Source organism: Gouania willdenowi, chromosome 12 (genome assembly GCF_900634775.1).
Source record: "Gouania willdenowi chromosome 12, fGouWil2.1, whole genome shotgun sequence".
In the NCBI taxonomy this organism is placed as follows: Eukaryota; Metazoa; Chordata; class Actinopteri; order Blenniiformes; family Gobiesocidae; genus Gouania; species Gouania willdenowi.
This window is the reverse complement of record NC_041055.1, coordinates 11034991-11059553: the sequence shown is the minus strand read 5'-3', so window position 1 is coordinate 11059553 and position 24563 is coordinate 11034991. Positions and strand designations below refer to the sequence as shown.

General features: G+C 39.3%; 1 protein-coding gene across 5 annotated transcripts in view; it reads right to left on the bottom strand.

Annotated features, from left to right (window-relative positions):
• The window catches only part of tcf4 (transcription factor 4), a 243408-nt gene that overhangs the window by 163392 nt on the left and 55453 nt on the right, over positions 1–24563 (bottom strand). For all 5 annotated transcript variants that reach the window (XM_028462063.1, XM_028462064.1, XM_028462062.1 and 2 more), the window contains 2 exons: positions 15357–15412; positions 14369–14444 (listed from right to left, as the gene is read on the bottom strand). In XM_028462063.1, coding sequence (XP_028317864.1) covers positions 14369–14444; positions 15357–15412 — 132 coding nt within the window. The remainder of the gene's footprint in view (positions 1–14368; positions 14445–15356; positions 15413–24563) is intronic.

The following is a 24563-nucleotide window of genomic DNA, read 5'->3' as shown; positions in this document are numbered from 1 at the left end:
ACATAAATAAAACATTGCACATAACATTCTGAAATAAAAACAACCTGCATCTATAGGCAATGTAAAATATTTGCCTTGAAATTAAATGTTTTTACTTTTTATTAACGTTTGTATTAAAGTGGCTTGTTTTTTCTTTTGTGGAGGATGCGTTTGTGGCCGCTGGGTAAGGTGTGCACATCTGTGCCCTCGCCGCACACTCTCCTTCACCCTCCATGGGCAAAATAACACAAACAAAATGCTCATTTAAATAGGGTGGTCTTCACCACTTCTGCACGTGCACTAATCATTGCTGCAATCTTTGTGAATTGCTCGCAGCAGGTGAGGAATTAGGAATTAGGGACGCACCTTGTTTACCACCCTTTATTTCAGATGTTAGTGAATCTGCCCCATTGTGTAGGCCTCATAGATCAATAAATTAAAAGTATTTCTTCGAAGAAATGTGAGAATTTACTCACGAATGTCGAAGGTTATAACTGTTTTTGACTCCATCACAAACATTGTGTTAGTTGACAAATGGACATGTGACTTTAACTTCAGGAAAATGTTGTGCATAGCATTGTTGGATTGGGAATCCCGTAGAAGAATACAAAATTGTTCAAAATTACATTTATGATAACATCATTCTTACTATAATTTTAATGAGTTTATTTGCCAGACAAGAAAGATTTGCTTGATGTTTTGTTCTAGTTTGTTTATTGTGTTCCCTGTGATATGACGTCATTCCACGAGACAATACATTTTGGCCATATTTGGGTGTATCAGAATCCACCAGAATGCCAGAGTTGTTAGTTTTTTTTTGTTTATCCCTTGGAGCCCTCCTTTAGTTATCTTATTCAAGTAAGTTTTAGTTTATTTAATTCTGTGAAGTTTCAGCTTCTTCTTCTTGTTTTATGTGTTAACTCTTGTATCTTTGTGTTCCCAGATGTTCCTGCTGGTGTCTCCATCTACTGTACCTGTGATGTCAGTGTGTTTGGGTTGTGAGTGATTATCTGTCTCATGATTGACCCTCAGGTGTGGGCCGTCCCCAATCAAGCCTCCCTCAATATTTAGCTGAGGCCGTGCTTGTGTTTGCAATGTCAAACTAACGTACTATTCATACTAAGTCTGACATCAAAATGAGTATGTAGTGCCTTCTCATTATATAATATGAAACGATTGAGTATATACCTGGAAATACCTGGATGTATACTATATCGAGATATTTTTTAAGTATGCACGGTGGAGACACTAGTCATACTCAACTGCCCCATGATGCATTGCGAGCGGAACGTAAAATCATCCTCGGACCGGCCAGGTCAAACATCCCCTGATCCAAATAAAAACATCTGTTCTTGTCATCCATTAGTTTTTTAACACTTTTGTAAATAGGGCTCTTGTTTTGAAGTTAACCGGAAGTTTAGTCAGTAGCACAATAGTGGGTCTCCAAAAATCTCTGAAATGTCGGCATGAAATGTGTTTCAATTGCATATACAGTAGTAGACAGTATATACTCATTGAGTGTGTAGTACTAGGCTTTACACGATCAGGATTTTTGAGCCGATCACTGATGAGTGAGTTTAAAAAAAACGATCACCGTTCCAATCATATGAATTCAGGTAGTTTTTTTTTTGTTTCGTTTTTTTTAGGTAACGACCAAATTCCTTTGGTACTACCTGATACAGATTCACGGAAAATCAAAAGTTACCATGTTTCAGGACCTAAATGCAGCCTTGTGACTGTGAGGGAGTAGAAGAGTTGGCTATTTCCATGCAGGACCTGAACACAACATTGCACGCACAAGAGTGTCATGGTTCCACTTTTAAAATGCGAGCTAAACATTTCAATTTAGTCCCTGAACAGCAGCTGTGTCGACTATAACAAAGATGGAGATGAAGGCAGACCACATTGGAACTACATAAGCCTCCATCAGCATTAGCATTAGTGGAGCAAAGACCGATCACATTAATTGCATAAAATGCTAAATACTGGTCGATCTGGTATAGCTGATCAGATCGGTGTAAAGCCTATGTAGTATGTGAGTATATGATTCTGAACACAGCCTGAATGATTGCTGTGTCTTATTATGGTGTCTTGCTTCTGCTCTGGTTCCGTGACATTTGCCTGTCTCCCTGTGCCTGCCAGGATCTTGTTCTTTGGTTTTGTTTTTAAAGTTTTGAGTTATTAAATGGACCGTAACAGCATTTTCCTGCCTCTGCCTACTCCTCTGCATCTGGGTCCTCCAACACACACACCTCAACCTTGACACATATCAACATCCACCTTTGTTTTGGCACAACTTTCAACCCGTGAAAACATTAGAAATGTGTTGGGAAGTCACTTTGGCAGTGTGTTTGGAGACACACTGGCATCATTAGTGGATGAGAACAACTTTTGGATGAAATACAAGTATAGTTTCAAAAATGTTAGCGATTGTTGCCGGCTTTGACAACTTAACACACAAAAACTCTCTGTGTGAGAGGAGGTTGGGTGTCCTCTGGGGGGTTACCAAGACGGGTTGGTCTGTGCCACCACATTAGTGATGAGGTTCCAAACGATGGACAGTGATAGCCATAGCGGCAGAACACCGCGGTATGCAAGAGGGGTGCGGTCCATAGAGGCTTGAGACCGCAACAGCCCTTTTGAATTTTTTTTAAACACCTCTCAAATTCATTATTTTACTCTGGTTTGTCTCAGATTAAGTGAGTGTTACTTGATAAATAACTTTATCAAGGTTTTAGCAACTTTCCTCAGCAGCACAGACTGATGCACTGCTGTCCCACTGAGTAAAATAAACACTCCTGCTCAATTTACATCTCTGACCTGTAGCAAAGATTTCTCATCTTCTGGTGCTAATAAATCACAGCAAACATACATCATATATTATGAAAGACAAAATGAGCCAGGTAACGTACTGTACTTGATGGTCGGAGGGGGAATGGTCAGTGAGGCCCAGTAGAAGGGCAAGAGAGCCATAGGTGGCCGCCCCTGCTTCAAACACTCATTCGACCAGTCACTCCAAATCACAAGAAGATATCTTAGCACAGTGTAACTAACCAACTAAACTAACTAGGGCTCCTGCGGTGAGGGCGGTCTTCCATCCCCTTGTGTTGAGCCAACCAGGTGAACCAGTTTCTTCCAAAGCTGGTGGTAACGTGCCAACACATCTGCGTCCTTCACGGCAATTCTGTGTTGTCTGAGATCGCCCATGACTAGGGATGGGAATCCAATTCCTGGGAATCGTTTGTTTGCTTGCCTGTCAATTCCGCTTATCGGTTCCTCTTACGTCGCAAATAAGTAACGATAAACTCCTCCAGGTCCTGTATTGTGTTTATGCTAGCACCAAGTGAAGCTCCTCCCACCATATAGTTTGCTGTCTACCGCGGAGAATCCACCTCCTCCACCCGCAGCTGCGCTGCCGTCCGTGCTGTGTTTGTAGCGTCTCTGTTGTTACGCTACTCACTTCCAGGTTCTGTACACTCGCGCAAAAGTTGCTTCTTGCACGGACATTTCTTTCGAAAAACAACAAACTTCCACAATAACACACACCAGTTTATGTCCTCATAACAAGTAATCAGACACGGGAGATGGACTGGTACCGATCGTTGTCTTTAGTTTGCTCTTACTACACACTACACACACGCACACACGGCTGATGACGTCACATGTAACAACGAGGACGGCGTCTCTGAAGGTCCATTTATAGAAATGTAAACAAAGGCTAAACTAAAGCTTTATTGTTAAAATACAAAACAATGAGTGCAGCTGTACTTTTGGTTAATATGTTCTTTTTTTGCAGAATATTTATTTGTTTTATGTCTGAATTAGTTTTGGATCAAGTTGTTCAAGTTCAAAAGGAGCACTGTAAATATTCTCAAATGTTTGTAGCCAAAATGTGTCATATGTTGTAATAATAATAATAATTTATCAATTTTGTATATGTTATTATCCAGTGAAAACAATTTATACCTGGTGGATTAAAGGAGAACTGATATCCCTGCAGGAAATTAAAAAGACAAAGATAATATAATAAAGAGTTAAACAAACAAATCCATTAGTATTATTTAATTCCCTCACCCAATGAGAATCGATAAGAGAATCGGTAAGGAATCGAATCGATAAGCAGTATCAATAATGGAATCGGAATCGCTAAATTCTTATCAATTCCCATCCCTATTCGCGACACAGTATAGTAATTAATTAAAAATGAGACAGTGAGCTCATGAAGATGTCTGGAAACAACACTAATGTGAAGAAGAATGAGTGAAATGCTCATTCAGATAACTATTCCACAAACTGATCTTGTTTGGCATTGTGAAGCACTGGGATTTATCCCAAGTCATTTAGAGTGTAGAATATATTACAACTCAGAAACACCAGACACATGTTACTCTGACCTAAATCAAATTTTTCATTTTATTTACCAGGTAAGGTTGGTTGAAAACCAGTTCTCATTTACAATGATGACTTAAGGAATACATTCTGTGATTATCATAGTAATAAATACTTTCTAATATTAAAGAAAAGTTACTAAATGACAACGATACAGAGGTAGGTGCCAAATCTAAATAGGTTCAGTCGATTTTCACTTTCCATTTCAACCAATCAAAAACTGCTACTTTTAAGGTTTGTGAGGCTTGAGATTCTTGGGCTAGAGTTAAAGTGGAATCAAAAGTGTCCTCAAAATATTGGGCACTGTTTAAGCATCTCTTGTCAAAGCATCACATATTTATATAGTTTTGCTAAAAAAAAACCTAATGTAGTGGTTTCCACTGAAAGTGCATCTACATGAACACGGGCCCCGTGTCTCTGTGAGATGATAAAAAATAGTTCATCTTTGGCCTCTGGGAGTCACAGTTCAGCTCCCGCTCTCACATAAACATACTGTTTAATACTGCACATCCCTCTCACTCTCTCTCTCTCTCTCACCTCTTCACACACAACAAGCACTCTCGCTCTCTCTCCGTCACAAAAACACACACGCACACACCGTAGTGTGGCTGGCCAGATGGGACTCTTCCACATGACCAAGCCGATCAATCAACACTGAAGGGCCCAGGTGTTACTACGCACCATTTCACAGTCTGTCACACACACAAACACACACACACACGCACGCACACACACAAACACACAAGATATACACATAAGGCAGTAGAGACATGCAGTGATAGAAGGATGAAGGATGTGCGCGAACACATGCACACACACACATACATGACTGACCTGGGTTCTGTCTCTAGGGACCTCATCTGGATGGATGACAGTGGATGGGAAGGACAGACAAACCGATGAAAGAATAAGAGTGGGGAAAAATAAAAACAAATAGATCTTTACATTTTCTTAAAAATATATATTTGTCTCTGTTTATAACTGGCGATGCAGCTAAAGCAGTCCACGGATAAAAACCCAGAGTGTGCATGTGTGGCACAAGAGCTGTATGAGACAACAGGATATTTACGTATACATTTTCAAAATAAAAGCCTGGAGAAACTTTGAGTTGCGATAAATACTGTTTTTTAAAATAATTTCTCACCACCCATCACATACATGGATCATAGCAGTCATTCATTGGTCCACAAAATAGAAAACTCTTCCTCTACGAGAGGTTGCACTCGACTTTTTCAATATTTGTCATTTTGACTGACAGGGTCATAAAACTGTCATAATCCATTATTACACATCACTTTATCCTTCAAATGTATAATGATGACATATTCAGAAGCATTTATTTTCATTTTATATTCAGTCTGAACAAGCTGAACAGAGAATTCCCACGGTGCCATCACACATCAAGCAGACCACGTTTTCTCTGCAGTGACGAAAACTACTGACTGTGACCCCAGTAGCTCTATATGAACCATGAAATGAAATGATTGAACCTGAAATATGAACTCTTCACCTGCTGTAACCTAATACCTGAACCAAAACCTCACACCATCCACCATGTTTGCATGGACTTGTGCTTGTGCGTAATCAAGTGTCTCAAGTGGGATTTCTGCAGAGTCTATGTATTGATGTTTTGGGCTTTTGCCTTGTACAGTCAACGTCTCATGGCTGTTTGACGGTGTTTCAGAGGCTGAATCTGCGCTTTTCTGCGACACTGGAGATTTGAATCATGAGCACCACTTCAGCCAAAGTTTTGAAATCAGGGAATTTTCCCCCAAGAACTGTGATCAGAAATTGGCAAGACTGTGATCCAGGGGTTTTCTGCATTTGTTTCAGCAAGAGGACAACATTTTTTAAATCACGGAATTTAAAGGTTGCAGGAGCTCACTTAATTTTCCATGTTAGCTGTGCTGAATGACCAGCATAGCAGCAGTGCTGAATACTTCCTAATTTTTGTTTAACATGGGGTTGAATAATGACGGTCTTTCCATTCCGTTACCTTTTTGTGGCAATGGACAACATGAAAGTTGGCCACAGCCATCACACACTGAGATACAACTCAATGGTTCCTGATGCAATACCTAATGTCCTTCATTGCCTTTTTAAAAAATGATATCAAAAAGTTGTTCTCGAGTTTCCATGGTTACGATAGATGATAACGGAGTGGAAAGGAAAAGATTGTCAATCGATCCTGCATTACAAAAAAACTAATGGAACTAGAAAGCTAGGATATTTTGGCTTTTTTAAGCAATACACACTTGATATTTCAGTGGGTAAAACTTTCCCTGAAAACAATAGGTTAAAAAGTATCAGGCCCGGACATATTATTTCCCAAATGTACCCCTAACAAAAATTTCACCAATATTCTCATACGCCACCAATGGTCAGGAGTGTCAATTGTAATCTGTCAAAACAACAGATGGCCTTCAAATTTTCCATAGTCATTTTCAAATCTGGTCAACAACAGAAAATATGACGTTAACATGACCCCTGTTCTTTACAGTGGCCGACTTTTTTTGAGTACTTGCAGGAAGTGATGAAGTGCTTTACACATAACAGTATCAAAGCATTTGTTTTTTCAAACAAAATGCTGCCCAAAAACAAATCTTCTCATTTAAATCAAGTTGAGGTAGAGAAACTGATCATTGAATTATCCAAGATTGAACACTAGATGATTCTGCCTCCTTTCACTACATCATGGGAGGGTTAAATATTAAGCAGGCCATACAGTTTTATTGTGAAATACCAATAACTTTAAAACCTTTATGTTTGACTATGTGAACATATTTGATAAACACATTTAAATTAAAAAAAGAACTGTAATCATATTGGGAACTGAACATTGATACACACCGCTGGTATCTGAGTTAGCCACAGGGTTAAATGTAGGCTTTCTTACAAACAAACAATTTTCCCAATGAAACAAACCTGTGAAGGAGCTTTTGAAAAATAATCAGTTGATACCTAGGAGACTATCTCAACTTGAAATAGCATTTCCTTAATCCTTCTAACCTCTTTTCTGAGTCTCTTTAAAAGGGGCTAATTAAATCTGAAAACTCTCTTACCGCCCCGTCCCCTCTCAGGAACCCTGGCGTACTCCCCAATGCGCTGCTCTTTCAGATCAGACATTTCACATTTCATCCCTCCACCCTGAGACCCATTATTACTACGTCAGATCTAATTACACAGACAATCTTCACGTGATACACAGACTCTTGAAAACAATAATAGATATCAAATCGTCCACAGTGGCTCACATTGTGCATCTGTGGTGATGCAGTCACCGTAGTAATAATCCATTCAAAACACGGGCAGGGGGGGGGGGGGGGGGGGGGGAGTCAGACAGAAGAGACAACAGGATGAAACTCCTGAAGGATCGTATAAAAACACACACAAACACACACACGCACTTGACACTCAATCTTCAGCAATTTGTTTCATTTTGAGGTCGACAATTTTAACCATTCAGAGCACATAAAGCTGAATCTGCAAAGAGAGACAAGTGGGCGACTTTGGGACCTCACCTGGCTAAGGTGAAGCCTCCCTGGGGTGTGAAGAGACCTTGATCTCCATGAAGGAGAAAACAGGTGAACAAGAGAAATACAAGACCTAAGATGTGTGTTTACTTGTTGAAAAAGCTAAAAAATGTTTATATATTTAAAAAAAAAGAAGAGAGGAAACATTTGAATGACGCACTGGTGAAACAATCAAGTGGCTGCGTACAAAAGCGACAGAAATAAGCTGGGAGAACAAGGGAGACAGGAATGTATTTCTATATAAAGAGTCCAGATGTGACCTCCTCAGAGGGGGTCCGGCCTCATGGATCAACACTCATTAATAAGGTCACACAGAGGTGAGACAGACGGCTGACTCACTGCATTTCATCAGCAACAGTGAGAGGAAGGGAAGAAGAAAAGAACCCAAGATCATCAGGTTAATACACGAGCCTGTATTACAGCCACTGGAGCTCTCTTTGTGCTTCTATTCAGTACAGTAACAGTTATAATATTGGTAAAACTAATTACCAAAGAAGTTCTTGGTTTGAATCATTGTTTTCATTTTAAAAAGTCGTGTTAATTTATAAATTCTAAGTACAACTCAAACTGAACTTATTAATATAAGACATTTATATCAATTTTGGTTTGCTAAAGAATATAATATAAACAACAATCACACACATAATTGATGTCATGCTATAATGTAAGACACCGAAGTTGAAATAAAGTGGCCAGAATAAGGAATCTGACTGGAGCTGCATTGGGTCGCTTATTTTTAACTAAACCGAATGTGCTTACTGGCTGAAACCATTGAGCTCCATTTACTATGTAGGTGACAGTTAGTGCGCACGTGACTGTGTGTGTGTATGTGGGTGAAAATTTGGTGCACCTGCTCCTCAAAGTAGCTACACACAGGTATCTGCACACATGCACTTTAGCACCGTATCTGTAAACTCACATAAACTCAAATCACACAACTTTCACAAAACAACTTTAAACTGCAAACTGCAACTTTAAACTGCAAACTTCCAAAAATAGGATCCATATATACACACACGCACGCACGCGCGCGCGCACACACACACACACACACACACACACACACACACACACACACACACACACACACACACACACACACACACACACACACACACACACACACAGCCTTGAATAAGATGCACTTACAAAGACTTTAAATTTACAAATGCACAAAATTTCATATATTTGTATGGTGCACAATTATAAATAAATATTTAAATAAATATGTCGAGGGGAGGGAGTTGCATATGCCTCTGCAAACATACATAACACACACAGGCGTGCACACACTTATCCAACATCTCTACACGTTGTGTGTGTGTGTGTGTTTAGTGTGCAGGGGATGCAGATTAATCTAGTGGGGTCGTTGGGATGACACTAATCCCTTCGCTGATTATCTAGAGCATAACATCACTCTAATCTGTTGGTGCGGGGGGTTAAGGAAGACAGACAAGGTTGGAGGGGGAAAACCCAGCATGTTCACATTTGGTTGTGATAAAAGTTAAGGTGGTTTTTCACACGCACACACACACACACGCACGCACACACACACACCAACGGTCAGTTTAGAGACTCCAATGAATTCAATATAAATGTCTTTGGAGTGTGTGAATCTTTGAGATATAGAGCAGCAGGGGAGAAACATGCACTCTCAGGATGAACTGCAAAGCAAAAACAGGACCAATGCAACAATAATCACAGCTCTAGCTGTTTTGTTTTGTGCAATCATTTCTAAATAATTAATGCTAATCACTTGACAATACCGTAATAATTCACCTCAAACATTAAATCCTATAAAAAACTTACTTTCAGTGGCTTTGAGAAAAGCTTTAAATGATGTAACATAGTTAGTTATGTCACCTTTAATGTGGACAGATTTAGTTTTTAAACCACACTAAATATAGTTTTATAAAATACTTTTTATTTTCAGTTTGTTGGACAAGTTTTTATATCAATGAGACGTTAGATTGTGCAGCCTCGTGGCAATTATACATTATATTATAGTAGACAATTACTGTAACCCAACTTGCAGTAAAATGTCTACTAAAGGTGGGATGATATATTGTGCAACAAGATATTGCAATATTAAAAGACATAGTGAGTATGAGTGGTATTGCAAGAGTGGTAGGAAGGTCAGATAATTATTCTTTTTTTTAATTGTTATTTAATAAACTAATTTTTTTTTGTCTTTATTTTCCTAAAAATATCATATCATCTCAATCCCATTATCGTGTATTTTATCATGAACCCATTTTTTGTTCATCTTGAACCTTTTAAAGCTAATTTCACTGAGTATCACAGAAACGTTTCCCCATGATGAGCACAAAGCTAAACCCCGCTTTCCATGAGGGCTAATATGGCACGATTACATTGTTTTTAGGACCATTGTGCATGAGTTGTTGTAGAAACTGCAAATGAAATGTAGAAATAGACATTTCTATAAAGCATTATGCCTATAACAATGACCTCTAGAGTCAATCCTGTGCAGTTAACGGTAAGAACCAATAACTTTCTGAACTCCTTCCTTTTTGCTGTGTTATGGGGGTGCCTGCAGTTATAGGGTTACATGTGCATCGTCTTCTCTCAATCTCTGTGTGATCGACAACCTTTGGGAGAATAAGTGCATGTAGTGCAAGTGCAATCCTACAGGTTGTTTTCTTGAAGAAACAGATGAAAAAACATTTTAAAGTGACACAAACCCCCAAAAACAGTTTTTAAACCTGTAGATAAGAAAATAAATAATAGATTTTCATAACAGAAAGAAATGGTCTGGTTCTTTATTCCGACAATGCCAGGCAGTAGTATAGATTTTACTATTATGTTCAAGCGTAAAAGGAATTTAGTTCTGCTTTTGTGCGCATTGTTCTGCTCTGTTTTTATTGATGTTGACCTTTGAAGTGTTAATAAAAATAAAATGTGTGTGTTAATATATTAGCAACACTCTATTTACATCTGCTAATATTTCCTGAAATACATGTAGGCTTCCCTACTCTAACACTTTCAATGTTTAATTATTATTAGCACTAAATTACATAATCTGTATGTTTATATATATATATATTAACCAGACAAGTTCACTTTGAAAGGATTTTCTTTAAGAAAAACAGTCAGAGGTAAAAGGAAGAGATGATATCATCTCAAAAAACCTGTGTGCGTGTGTGTGTGTGTGTGTGTGTGTATTCCATATGCCTGGCTGTCCCTCTCTCTTAGTGTTATCATTATCAAAGTAAATTGCACTTCCGTTGTGCCAGAGAAGAATACAATATTTCCATTCCTGACTCTGCGTCGTCGACACTCGGCTTCTGCGCATTCATAACATAATCACAATACTGTCACAATACATCCCACTCACTATGGATCATTCCAATGAAACACAATGGCTGGGAGACTCTAAAATGTAAAAAGTTTTGCTTTGTTGATTTCCATTGTCATATAGCTTTAAACAATGTTTACTCCTTGATCTCTTTGTTAACTAAAGGTGTTATACTGTCTGTCACATGGAAAGGAGAGAACGTAATCAGATAATCAATGCATCACAATACAGCACGTATTTACCTTCAGAGGGAAAACCACACATTTCCATGGATTCATAAAATGTGAAGGGTGGACATGTCCCGGTAAAACCAGACATGCATACGTAAGCTGTGTTAATGCTGTGATGCTAAAACTAGCATCCTTTGCTAACACAGGCCTCAGATCACATGTGATCACTTGATAGATGTCACTGTGCCACATGATGACAGAGAAACTACTTGGAGGTCACATTTGTTGTAAGATTGCAGAGTCAATGATGTTTTACAATCCCACTGTTCAGACACGTAGAATGACAGTTTAGTCCCGGACTCGGTCCAAATGCGCGGAGGACAGCTGATAAATTTATCACCTTGGATTGGCTTGGTTTGCATTCAAAGTACAACTTCTGATCCGCTCCAAACAGCCTCTGGTGCAGTTACATGAGCTAACCACTTGAGGGCGATGTTACTTGAGTAGAGACTTCTCTAGGAAGAAAAACAGAAACTCGAAGAAGAGACTCTCATCTATGGGTCAAAGTGAGCGCTTAAGAGTGCGTAGAAACGTTTGCCTTCTCTGTGTGTTCTTTCACAACATTCAACAATGGAACAGCAACAAGTTGCCGTGCTTTTGGTGGTTTTAAAGCCCTGTTGTTTACTGTTGCCAGCTCTACTGATCACCCACAATGCTGTGCACTCTACGTCATCGCCGATACTTGTTGTGTTTAATCCACAACGAGAGCAGTTGCGTTGCCGGCGCTCCTAATCGCTCTAAGGCTTCGATTGAAAATGCTCCGAGACCGACAGAAACAATCGCTCGAGAATTTGTCTGTTTGATCCTCTCTAGACTTTGTTTGCGTGTTCACACTGCCCAAATGAGGAGGACTATCTGAGCAAATGAGGAGCGTTTTAACTCCTCTAGGATCCGTCGGTGTGAATGCAACCTAAGAGCTAAACTGGACGGTACGTGCAGTATGTCCAGAGCCTGACAGGGGTCCATTGATAATGTTCTAGATAAGCAGCTACAGAAAAAGACTTAAGGAATAAATATCTGTGAAACTGATGTATTGCTTTAACTGACTGAACAATGAAGATGAGTGAGTACTTAAGGCTGAGGTACACTGTGCAATTTTTTCAATCGTTGTACGTTGTGCTCCAGCTCAAACTGTGCGACTCATGTACAGAGCTCATGATTCATGTTCTCACACTGTACGGACCGACATTCTGACACGATCTGACTGCTTACACTGTACGTCCATACACGACACGTCGGGGTCTTGTTTCTGGAAATGCAACGTACAAATTAGAAGAAGAAGAAGAATAAGAACACTGAAGTGTCGCCATTAAAAAGAAAAAGAACCCAGAAGTTGATAGACACTCTCAAATCTCAACAAAAAGAGCTTTAAAAAATTAAAAGACGGTGATGTGATCGACCAGGAGCTGACTGGACAGATGTGGGCAGTACAGTTCGTCAATTTTACAGCAGTCCTACGGTGTTCGCGCATGCACAGTGTGAGAGTTTAAGGTAAGCTGGTCCCTAGCACTGCTTCAACTGTGATACCCTCACGAGGACCGACTGGATTTCAAACGTGTTTGATTTCCTTACAACCTACGATTGCTGATTGAGAGCTGGTCGTGAGGCGTTCATCGCTTCTTGTGACCCCATGTATACTACACGATGCACGACACACGATTTAGCAGAGACTCGCACAATCCCACAAAATAGACGCACGAGTCAAAAATCGGCTCAAAATGGGCCAAACATTGCACAGTGTATGCCTGCCTTTAGTTACCTTGATCCCCTGTTGTGACATGTAGAGCCCTTGGTTTTGAGGACCTTATTCTTGTTATGTGATTCTGCTCTGTTGTTTTGTGCCAAACTGTCTTGTAAGTTTCCTTTGATAAGTTAATTAATCCCAACACAAACTGAAAAGCACAAACTGGGATCAGGAAAAGTGTAACTGATGTTGAGTGATGTTAAGTTTCTATGGGTGCTTTCACACCAGTATAGTCCAGGACTGGGGCCGAATGGGCGGAGAACAGCTAATTTTATCTCCTTGATTTGGCTGGCACATTTTGATCGGCTCCAAACAGCCTCTGATGCAGATGCATGAGCTAGTTGCTGGGGTGGGTCTCACCATTACTGGAGTAGTGACTTCCCTTTGCAGACAAACAGAAAGAGAAGAAGACGCTCTCACTAATTGGTCAAAGCGAGTGCATAAGAGCGCACAAATAATTCTGGAGCAGCAACAATTTGCCAAGCTTTTGATGATTTCGAAGTTTTGTTTCAGCAAATGATTCCAAAGTCTTTTGAAAGTGTTAACTCAGTCAGAAAATATAGGAACAAGAAGGAAAGGCAGAAAAAGAGCAGGTACACCTGGAGTCAAAAGGTGACATCTTCCATATTTGATGCATCCAATCATAGGTAATAAGGCTCTAAGCACTTGAGGCGTGTGTGTGTGTGTGTGTGTGTGTGAGTGAACAATTGATAAAAAGAGAGGCAGAAAGAGAGAGGAGGCAGATTATCTGTGTCAGTGGCCATTTGCTCACAACTGGCGCCACAATGAAGAGAGTCAAAGGCAAGGAGCATCATGGGTAAATGAGCACACGCTGCCAGGCATTTTTCCACACAGCGGGCAGAAAATGAGGGAGAGAGAGAGAGAGAGAAAGAGAGAAAGAGAGAGAGAGAGAGAGAGAAGAGAAAAATGGTCTGCCAAAAGACAACTTGTCTACATCGTATGCGTGTCTACGTACGCGTGGTTTACATGGACACACACGCACGCGCATACACACACACACACCCACACACACGCACACACACACACACACACACACACACACACACACACACACACACACACACACACACACACACACACACACACACACACACACACACACACACACACACACACACACACACACACACACACACACACACTGCCAGCATCTTACCTGTTAGCCTGGAGTTGGAGTACGGAGGTGAGAGACTATCATGTGAAGCCATATACTGAGATCCATCTGCATAGCTCTGTAGGACAAAAAAGAACATGAAGCTATTTTGGCTTTTCGTCATGCTACAGATGTCTAAGCAGTGGTCGACTGTTTTGCACGTAGTTTTTGAAGAAACGGTCAAAATATAACAGTTAATAAAAACATATTCATTGTTCAAAAGAAAATGTAAAAAAAAAAATCTCCATTCCCTTTATTTCAGTTTAAGGATTTGGATTGGTTTCCTTAATGCTCACTCACTGTTGTAAGAACAACCTGCTTCAATGCAGTTTTTTAACCAATTTATTTTACAACGACATCCAATCAAGGTTACGTTCCAGTGTTAAAACTATTCAGTTTTAAAACTCTCTTTTCTAATACTTTTAGATAAAGACGTAATGCAGGTCTCACAGATCAATAAATGAAAGAACAGTTGCTCGAGAAAAAGATGCAAAAGGTTGAATATTCTGCCCAAAAGTTTGCTTTGATCTCCACTGTAAATGCTCTCTTATTGACTTTGCCGGAGATGTTTCACACGTTGCATTGTGGGATGTGGAGTCCCGTAAACAAATGCATGGAAGTGTTTTTACGAGACATGCAGCAAGAAAGGTAATAATTACTCATTAGACTTAGTGTGTGATTGGATTTCAGACGCAGCAGCAGAAACAGAAAAATCACAGCCTCACAAATGGTTTTTAAAATTTGGTCTAATGAACTTAAGATGCTTTTAGACTGTGGGATGAAACTCTTCAAAGTGACAGTAAGCACAATCAATTGTGGGTTGATTATTACACCACTGAGCAGCACTAATATAATTTTTTATATTTAGATTTTTTTTTTTTTTTTTTTTTTTTTTATTTAAATCCAGTTTTAGGAGATCCCATACACCAGTAACAAGTAGTAGGATATGGTATTGTGAGTATTTTCACCAGCAGAGGTTCTGGAGTCTTACCTTGGAAGAACGACTTCCACTCGCCCATGTTGCTGTACTCGTCCTCTCCTCCATATCTGTATAAGAAATGGGTGGAGGTAGAAGGAGGGGGAGGGGTGAAAACAGGAGTAAATTTAAATTGTGGACAAAGCACACGATTGCAGAAAGAGTTCAAATAATTTAGACAATAATATTCTGCTATCAACGCTATATAATGACATTATTATAAACTCTTAAATTATGTATCACTAACTGCGTTAACAACCCAGAGCTGTATTATTATTATTTAAATCAATCAATTAATCAATCAATCCTTGACACTAGTGGTATTATAAACATGCTTGTAAAGACTATAAAACTCTGTACGATATTGCTTCACTGTGTCCATAAACAACAACACAGACATAAATCACTGCATTTCCATTTTACATGTCATTAAACATTATTGATTATGATTGTATGTCTAATATAGCGTCTAGAATGTAATGGTCCTTTAAGCTTTTTGCATATAGCACTAATCCCTCTGTTAGCATGCAGAGGTCAGAGGTGAGCTCATCATGGTGTGAGACTTCAGGTCAAATCAAGTGTGTCCTTTTCAGCAGAAATGACTTGTGGCCATATCAGATAGTGATTACAGGTGGAGAGGTATATAAGAAAAGCACACAGTCCAGAGCGCTTTATTCTTTTTTTTTTACATAATTTCTAAAATAGATAGTAATTTCATCCCTCTCTCCTCCCTTCTCCCTTGTCTCCCACCTGGGTGGGTCTGGGCTGGGGTCAGAATACGGGTGATAGGGGCTGACGCTTGCTCATGTGTCATGTCATGATAACTCTATACAGTATTTCTATATTTTGTGATAAGTTATTGTTGTATTTGGCGCTACATAAATAAAGTTTAATTAAATTGAATGAACAAATTATGAACGCAGATAGCGTTCAGCAATACCAGTAATTAATCAAAAAGAGCTGCACAACATAATGCAAACCAGAGAGGCTCAAAGTGGAAGAAAACGCTGAGTTGTTTTTCTTGCTTAAAGGCTAGAAAAAGGTAAAAGGAAAGCAGCACACACACTACTGTAGATGATATATAAGATGTGTGATATTATTGTTTTTTTTTTATACATAATCAGTGACAAAAAGTGTGTGACTGAGAAGTTAATAAAACATATGAGTATTATGACAGGAATTCAGCTGTTAAAAAGTGGAGCATTTAACGTCAGTGGAATTGGAAACACAAGCACACACACACACACACACACACACACGCTCTGCATTGTGTCACACAAATCTCTCTTCAATAGGCTCTCTTTTGTGTTGATCTGTGTACGTTGAGCAGCTTACATCTATTGTCGAGTCATTTAGAATGTAAGCTTATCCATGTGTGTGTGTGTTTATGTGTGCGCGCACGTGTGTGCTCGACTCAACACAGTCGAAATACTGGTTTGGTCACAGAAAACATCTGCTTTTACACCACAAGTACTCACTTATCCACTGGGTCCCATATGGGAGATATGGCAGCTATGAGCCCCCCCCCCTTTGTTACGGTCTTGGGCTTCAGCACTTGGATCCAATGAAATTATTTTTTTCTTTCAACTCTGACATCACTGTCCTCTCCCAAGTGGTGCCTCCCCTTCCTTTGTTTTCTTAGGGTTACTATCACTGGGTATCCAAAAGATGTGACCGGGTTATATAAATATTTTCACCTTGATATTAACCTCCAAAGCATGGAGCCATAAAGTACAACATAGACTTAAAGTTACTAGGGACGATAACTAACAATTTTTTAAAATTATAACTGACTTTCCTGGTGTTTTCATGAATGGAATGGAACAATGGCAGATGCTGATATTGGGCTTTCCATGAAAACCAAATACGGCCAAAATTGTCTTGCGGAGTTACGTAATGTCACGTGGAACACCATAAACAAGCCAGAACAAAAGTAGTGTCATTAAGCAAAACACTGCCTTCCTCATCTGGCGAAGCAATACAATAATTCAGTCAGAATGAAGTAAAAACACATCGAAATCAAAGTTTCAACTTCAACACCATCTTAGCTTTGATGTATGGGATTCCCAATCCCACAATTCAATGAGTGAAACATTTCTGAAGTTCAAGTCACATGACCTATTTGTTTGTAAAAAGAAAACCAATCTTACAAGCAGTAATTTCAGCCTTTTTTGTAAGAAATATATTTTATTTATCTATAAGGCAAACACTATATCTTTATCTGGTAAAAAAAATGTTGGTTATCGTCCCCAGCAGCTAAGGGACCTTCCAGCTTTATTGAGTTGGGCTTTGATGGCTTTGATGTCTTTTTGAGCTCCATTGTCAAAGCTTATCAGGCTACCAATAAACTCCTCTATTTTCTGTCCATTGATGAAAATTGTTGGGTCAGGAAGCAGATTGGTAAATGTCACTTCTATTTTCTTGGTGTTTTGATGGCATAGTTGGAGGGAATGTTGGTCTTTGTCTCAACATGGCTTCTGTTTGAAAAAAGGACTGCTAGGTCATTTGCATAGTCAAGGTCTTTAAGATGTGGAAACATGTTCCACTTGATAACACGTGGGTGATCAGTTAATGTTTGGTGCATCACCAAGTTGATGGTATTGAGGAACAAAATTAAAGACACCCTTTTCTAAGATCAGACATCTAACCATTCTGTTACATTGTTGTCCAGAATGACGCTGCATTCAAAGTGTTTGTAAAATTTCCCAATAAGGATGACAATCTCGTTGGGAATGCCATATGACCATAGGATCTTCCAGAGTTTTGAACACTGTCAGATGCCTTTTTGAAGTCTACAAAGTTTATGCAGAGGGACACATTCCATTCCAGGCACTGCTCTATGATATTGCAAACAGCAAATATTTGGTCAGTACAGCCTTTGCCTTTATGAAAAGCTGCCTAGTCTTTGGATGGAGATTTCCATCTACTGCTGAGTCAATTTGTTTGAGTAGGATCCTGCAGAATATTTCACTGGTGATTGAGAGAAGTGGTATTCCTCTTCACCACAAATCCCTGCATCACAAAGTTCGGCTAAATTTTGGTCAATATAACACTCAAAAGAACAAAAGCCATAATAAATTGATTTTTAAGGAAAATTAATGATTTGAAATGAAATGTAACTCATTGGAGAATTTGACAATTGCATACAAAAACAAGCAAAATCTGCATGATAACACCGTTTGTTTAGCTCTCTTTATGAAAATATATTTCAGACATTCCTTTTACTCAAATTATATATAGATGAACATCATTTTAAAAATATTAATATGCAACAGCTATCATATCCTCATTAGACTTGATCTTTAACTGCTGTAACACATTAATTACATATTCTGTACTTTAATGACTAGAGACTCATTTAGGGCTCTATTTTCCCATGCACATAAATCGAAAAAGCCATGCTGCGGCACTGTTTTGGGCTGTGCACTATTCTCCCCCAGTACTTAAATCAGTCGCTGCGCACCTTCATCCCAGTTACGCACTGTGGGTGGAGTGGTCCTGTAATGTGGGTGTTCCCATTCAAATCTGGCTTTACGTGCATTATCCGGTGTGCGTAAGTCCTATTCCTCTTACGCGCTTCTAACGATGGAATAAGTGCAGCGCCCCGATAAGGTGAAACATTATATTGCACTAGAAATATGAACTTAGTTACATTTGAAGCCACACGGACTCGTGCGTCACGCAGCAGCAGCTGTGATCACTCAGCTGCTGCTGCGTGATTAATTCAAACTGACAGACGCAGACTTCTGTCCACGTTGGTCACAGTGATTCAACTTTTTTCATACTATGTCCAATGTAAAGTCACAGTTTGATCCACTACAGAGTGAAACAAGCTGTCATATGTGGATGAGGATGGACCACAAACTGTTCCCACACATATTTTAATAAGGCTCAGCTCAGGTCGCTTTTAACAATTTATATTTAAAACTGTGTGTTATGGAAGCCAATAGTTCTGTTTCACTGCAAACATCCCTCTGAATTAAAGCAGGATGCTCTGAGGCCGGGTTATTTCCTCCTATCTCCAGCATCTAACTCGATCACGCCTTTACAGCGATGATGATGATGATGATGATGATGATGATGATGATGATGATGAAGATGATAATGATGAAGGTGATGATGATCAAGGAAAGAAATTTTAATTGTGACTCGGACAGAAGAATGCGGCCGATCCTCAGTCACACTGCAATAATCTGATCAATAATCTGATCTGTTTTCAATTAAAAGTGAACTTTATCATTTTCACAGATTTCAATGACATTTACAAGCATTGGGAAAACTCCATGTTTTGTGATTTCTCGACAGACCAAAATAATGAAATCACCGCCTCCTTTCCTTCAGCCCGCCTTCATTCACAGACTACACGGTTTTTCTCTACTTACATGCGGTGGGCGTGTCAGGAACCTGGACCGGAGAATATGAGCAGGAGAGAAGTGCGTAACTGTAGACGTGCAAAAAAGCACTTAAGTCCAGACGGGAGAATAGACCCTTTTATGCATAGCACAAGCACAACACATGTTCAGGCTAAACAAAACAAGTCACTACGTATTATATAGAAGTTGGAGAGGGGGGAAATTAAATCTTGTCTTGTTTATTTGACAATACATTTTCATTTTAAACACAGTTTTGTGTTGTGTTTTTGTGCAGCTCGGAACATTACAATGAGACAATACTAGAGAATATAAACAGCTGTTTTATTGCAGAACTCACTCGTAACTTTTCAGATATTTAAAAACATGTACACTTAAGATGAATGGATTTAAAAACAGAGAATCAATGAATACAATAAAACTTGTCTGTATTAGCTATTTGTTTACATGAACATGAGTGAAAAACTTAAATATTAGAATAAAATCATAAAAGCCAAAGCTGTTTCAGGGATTTTGGAATTAATTTATTTTTATTTAAAATTGTGAAAGCTGAACTTTCCAAGACTTTTCCGTAAGCTCATACCACAGAGGTAATGTATTGGAAGAAACTTTTAAAGTGTGCTTTAGATTGCATGAGTGGAAAGTGAAGATGCCAAAGAACAAGAATGAGGAGCACACATTAAAAAGCATCCAGTACCGCCACCAGGAGGGGATTGGATGAGAAGGAGGAAGAAAAGATGGAGGGAAGGAAAATAGAAGTTGGTGTGAAGGAGTTGAAAGATGTGAAGGAGGGAGATGGAGGAGAGAAGGAGGCATCCATGTGTCCTGCACCTGATAAGGCCTTCGATTGAGGGCTATAAATTACACCAGGGGAGGGGACAACACACACACACACACATATACACGCGCACACAGACACACACACATATACACACGCACACAGACACACACACACACATGCACGCACACACACACACACACACACACACACACATACGTGCGCACACAGACACACAGACACACACACACACAGACACAAAGAGTACAGTGCAGGTTATCTATCATCAGTTAATGAACTTAGACTGACAGACAGCTCCATATCTCTCACACTGATCCTATTAAGACTTGCCTGACATAAAACAGACTCCTATTAATACAGTTAGCCTCTTGTGCTTGTGTGTGTGTATATTCATATGTAAGTGATTACAAGTAAAGCCCAGAGACTTTACCAATAAACCTCTTTGTGCTTTCAAATATAGAGTAGCTTAACAAGTGTGTGTGTGTGTGTGTGTGTGTGTGTGTGTGTGTGTGTGTGTGTGTGTGTGTGTGTGTGTGTGTGTGCGTGTGTGTGTGTGTGTGTGTGTGTGTGTGTGTGTGTGAGGTGAATAATTCCTACTCTCTCCATGACTGGAGTATAATACAATTTTCTACTACTGTTAGTCTTGAACTTTTACAGTAATTGCAGGTTATCGGCAGGTGTCTGAGAGCCAGTGAAGTTTAGATATTTAGTTTGATCAGAGATGAGATGAACACCATTCATTCATGCTCTGCAGTTGTTGCTGACTTTGCACTCATCTCTACTAAACCTGCACCTCATCGTCATTCCTGCTCATGCTTTTATTGTGAAAAATGCTTTGAAAATGATCCCTATCCTTACAAAATGCAGAGGGCAGAGCACATGTGCACAAACAGCTTCTACCATTCATACGAGTCCTAGCTTACATCATTTGTACAAACATGTAAATGAATTTAATGAAACCATGTTGACACCTGAGCACTAACGCACACACAAGTGATGATTGCAAGAAATGATCACTGATTGACAGAAATGAGGACAGTGGTCGTGCTGTGAGAAGATCAAGCTTGTGTTTGTGTGTGTTATTGTGTGTGTGCACACCTGTGTGAACTCTATAGCCCCACTGTTCTCATATGCTCACCAACGAAACACTATAATTAACTGACGACCCGCCCCAACCCCAATATACATGCATGTGTAATAATGTGTAGCACTCAGCCTGGCATCAGAATGAATGGGATTTTTCATCCATTAAATAAAACACATTTATTGTATAAGAATTCACTGGGCATTCACTTAAATATATTAAAATAATTTGAAAAAATAATATTAATTTAATTTAATTAAAAAAAATGTAATAAATCATATTAAAATCACTAAATAAATAAAGTAAGTAATAGTAGATATGGGACCTATTAAAATCGGGATAAACATTATCAGGAACCAGATGATAGACCAGTGAGTCTGATGTAAAGATCTGTGCACTTCCTGCAGTCTGTCCAACAAAATAACCTTTGTTTTGTTCATACAAATATGTATATGGTCACAGTAAAATAATATTTAGGGTTTTGGTTGTTTCAAAGTACTTAATATGACTATAATGCACCCTGGACTTCAAAGGCGAAATTAATTACATTTAAAATGAACATTTAATCTCTAGTGCTAGCATTTTAGATACTTTTATTGATACAGTCACTGTTCTTTGAGTGATTCAGTTTTACAAAATGTACTCCTAATTATTGTTAAAAAAAAAAAAGGAAATTTGCAAAGATGAGCTCAACGTACACAAACAAGCAGGACGTTAACAAAAAAGCAGATTTTAGTATATGAATGTCAATTTCTGAAAAGATAATTACTATTGATGATAACTTCCACATAGCAGGTCATTCAGCCAAAAGATTCATTTGAACAAATGTACATGCAGTAAAAGTAAGATGGTTAATTCTCAGCACAGATAGTCTAGAAACCCAAAGGTGGTCAATAAAGTATTTTGTTAACCATTGTGAACTTAATAGACAAGGCTTTTGTACCGGTAACTGATCTCACCCTTTGATTTACATAATCAGTAACAAAATCAATTCTACGTGCAGTTTCCTGTAGGCAAAACATTATCATATACAATAAATGAGGCAATGTAATCTTCATAAAAACATCTATTAATCATCACAAAGTGTGGAAACATGCACATAAAACACAAAAACAACCTAATGTTCCAAAGAATTATTACATCATGGTGCTGCTAGTATACACTTAGAGCCTAGAGTCAGACCGTTTAACAAAACAACCTCCATTGATCTTCTCCCGCTTAACCATGGTCGTGTCACGGGGGCAGCATCCTTAGCAGAGAGGCCCAGAATTCCCTCCCCCGTGCCAGTTTGTCCATGTTTCCCCTGGGGGATCCCAAGGTGTTCCCAAGCCAGCCGAGAGACATACTCTTTCCAGCATGTCCTGGGTCTTCCTCGGGGTCTCCTACCGGTGAAACCTCACCATGGAGGCGTCCGAGAGGCATCCTAAACATGTGCCCGAGCCGCCTCATCTGGTTCTTTCCAATGCTGAGAAGCAACTCCCGGATGACTGAGCTTCTCAACCTATCTCTAAAGGTGCGTTTACACCGAACGTGACTGAAGCGACGACAGTCGCTTAAATCACCTGTGATGAGTCACTTGAACATTGTCTTGCTTTGTGGTCACTCCATCACTTCAGCGCTCCAGAGACGTGACGAAAGGGCAATAGTGTGTGTGCAGAGCCGGAGACAGCGCTGGGAGGGCTGCTGCATCGAGAGGGCTGATCATTTCTTCTCCGGCCATACATTTACAACACTTATTATAGACAGTGCCGCTTGTACGGTTTAAATTATCAACGTACGGAGTTACTGAAGGATGAGTTCACTCTGAATACACTAGAATGTAAGCTTATTCAAGAAGTATGCCACTTTTATGTTGTCCCGGTAAGTTGAGGGCTGCAGCCTCGGCTCTCGTGGAGTTTTTGCTTAAAGTCGCTTGAAAAGTTCAAATTTTTCAACTTTGCGCTGGAATCACACAAGTTTATTTATTTATTTATTTATTTATTCAGTTTATTTCCGACATGGTTACATTCACTTTTTTTTCTTTTTTTTTTTTTTTTTTTTTTTTTTTGTGTCACTTGTATTGAGGTCGCTTGACGTCGCGTCATTTACACTGAATTTGGATGCAATCTAGTCGCCAGAGTCACTTCAGTGCGTTAAGCATGAATGGTGCATTCACGCTTAATGGAGAGTTCAGCCATTCTATGAAGGAAGCTTGTCAGATTACATCTCCATATCTTTAAAGCTGCTTAAACCGTCCGACACCCAATCTCTCTCTCTCTCTCTACATCCCTTCATCTTTCCTGCTTGTTGTTCTTTCGGTCACAAACCAAAGCTCATGACCATAGGTCAGGGTAGGAACAAAGATCAACTAGTTATCCAGAGCTTTGCCTTAAACTAAGTTGAAAAGAAACTATTTTATGTGTTTAAAAAAAATAAAAAGGCAAAAAAAAAACACCTGAAAAATTTAGCCTAATGTAGCTTTACATGAATTTAGAATTTATTTCAGCAGTCATCCTTCAGTGTGGCAGAATAGAGAGCGTGTGTATTTACAGCAGCATCTTAGATCACCTCACCGTTCAAATCCACAAATGATCCTATGAGTTCTCTGATAGGCTGCTGCTGAGCGCAACAGGGTCATCAAAACTCACCAAATGCAGAATCAACTTTTAGCAACCCAATTGACAGGTTAGTGGATTTGCTGCTTGTTACGGGGCTATAAAGTAGGCAAGCCTGAGGGTCATGTGACTCAAAAAGGCAAGACCACTATGTGGCGAAAAACTCAATTTCTGGCAAAAAAATATACGCTTTAAACTACATTTACTCAGTCATACACAGGGCGTATAAGTAGTTGGAGCCCACTTTTTAGGCCGGGCTACCAGACTCAAAACGCCACTCACTTTGTTGCTGTTATTCTTGTTGTTGTTGTGTACACTAGTTAAAAACGCTGCTCCACTGTTACTCGTGAACGGATTGGGCTGGAATTTGGTCGG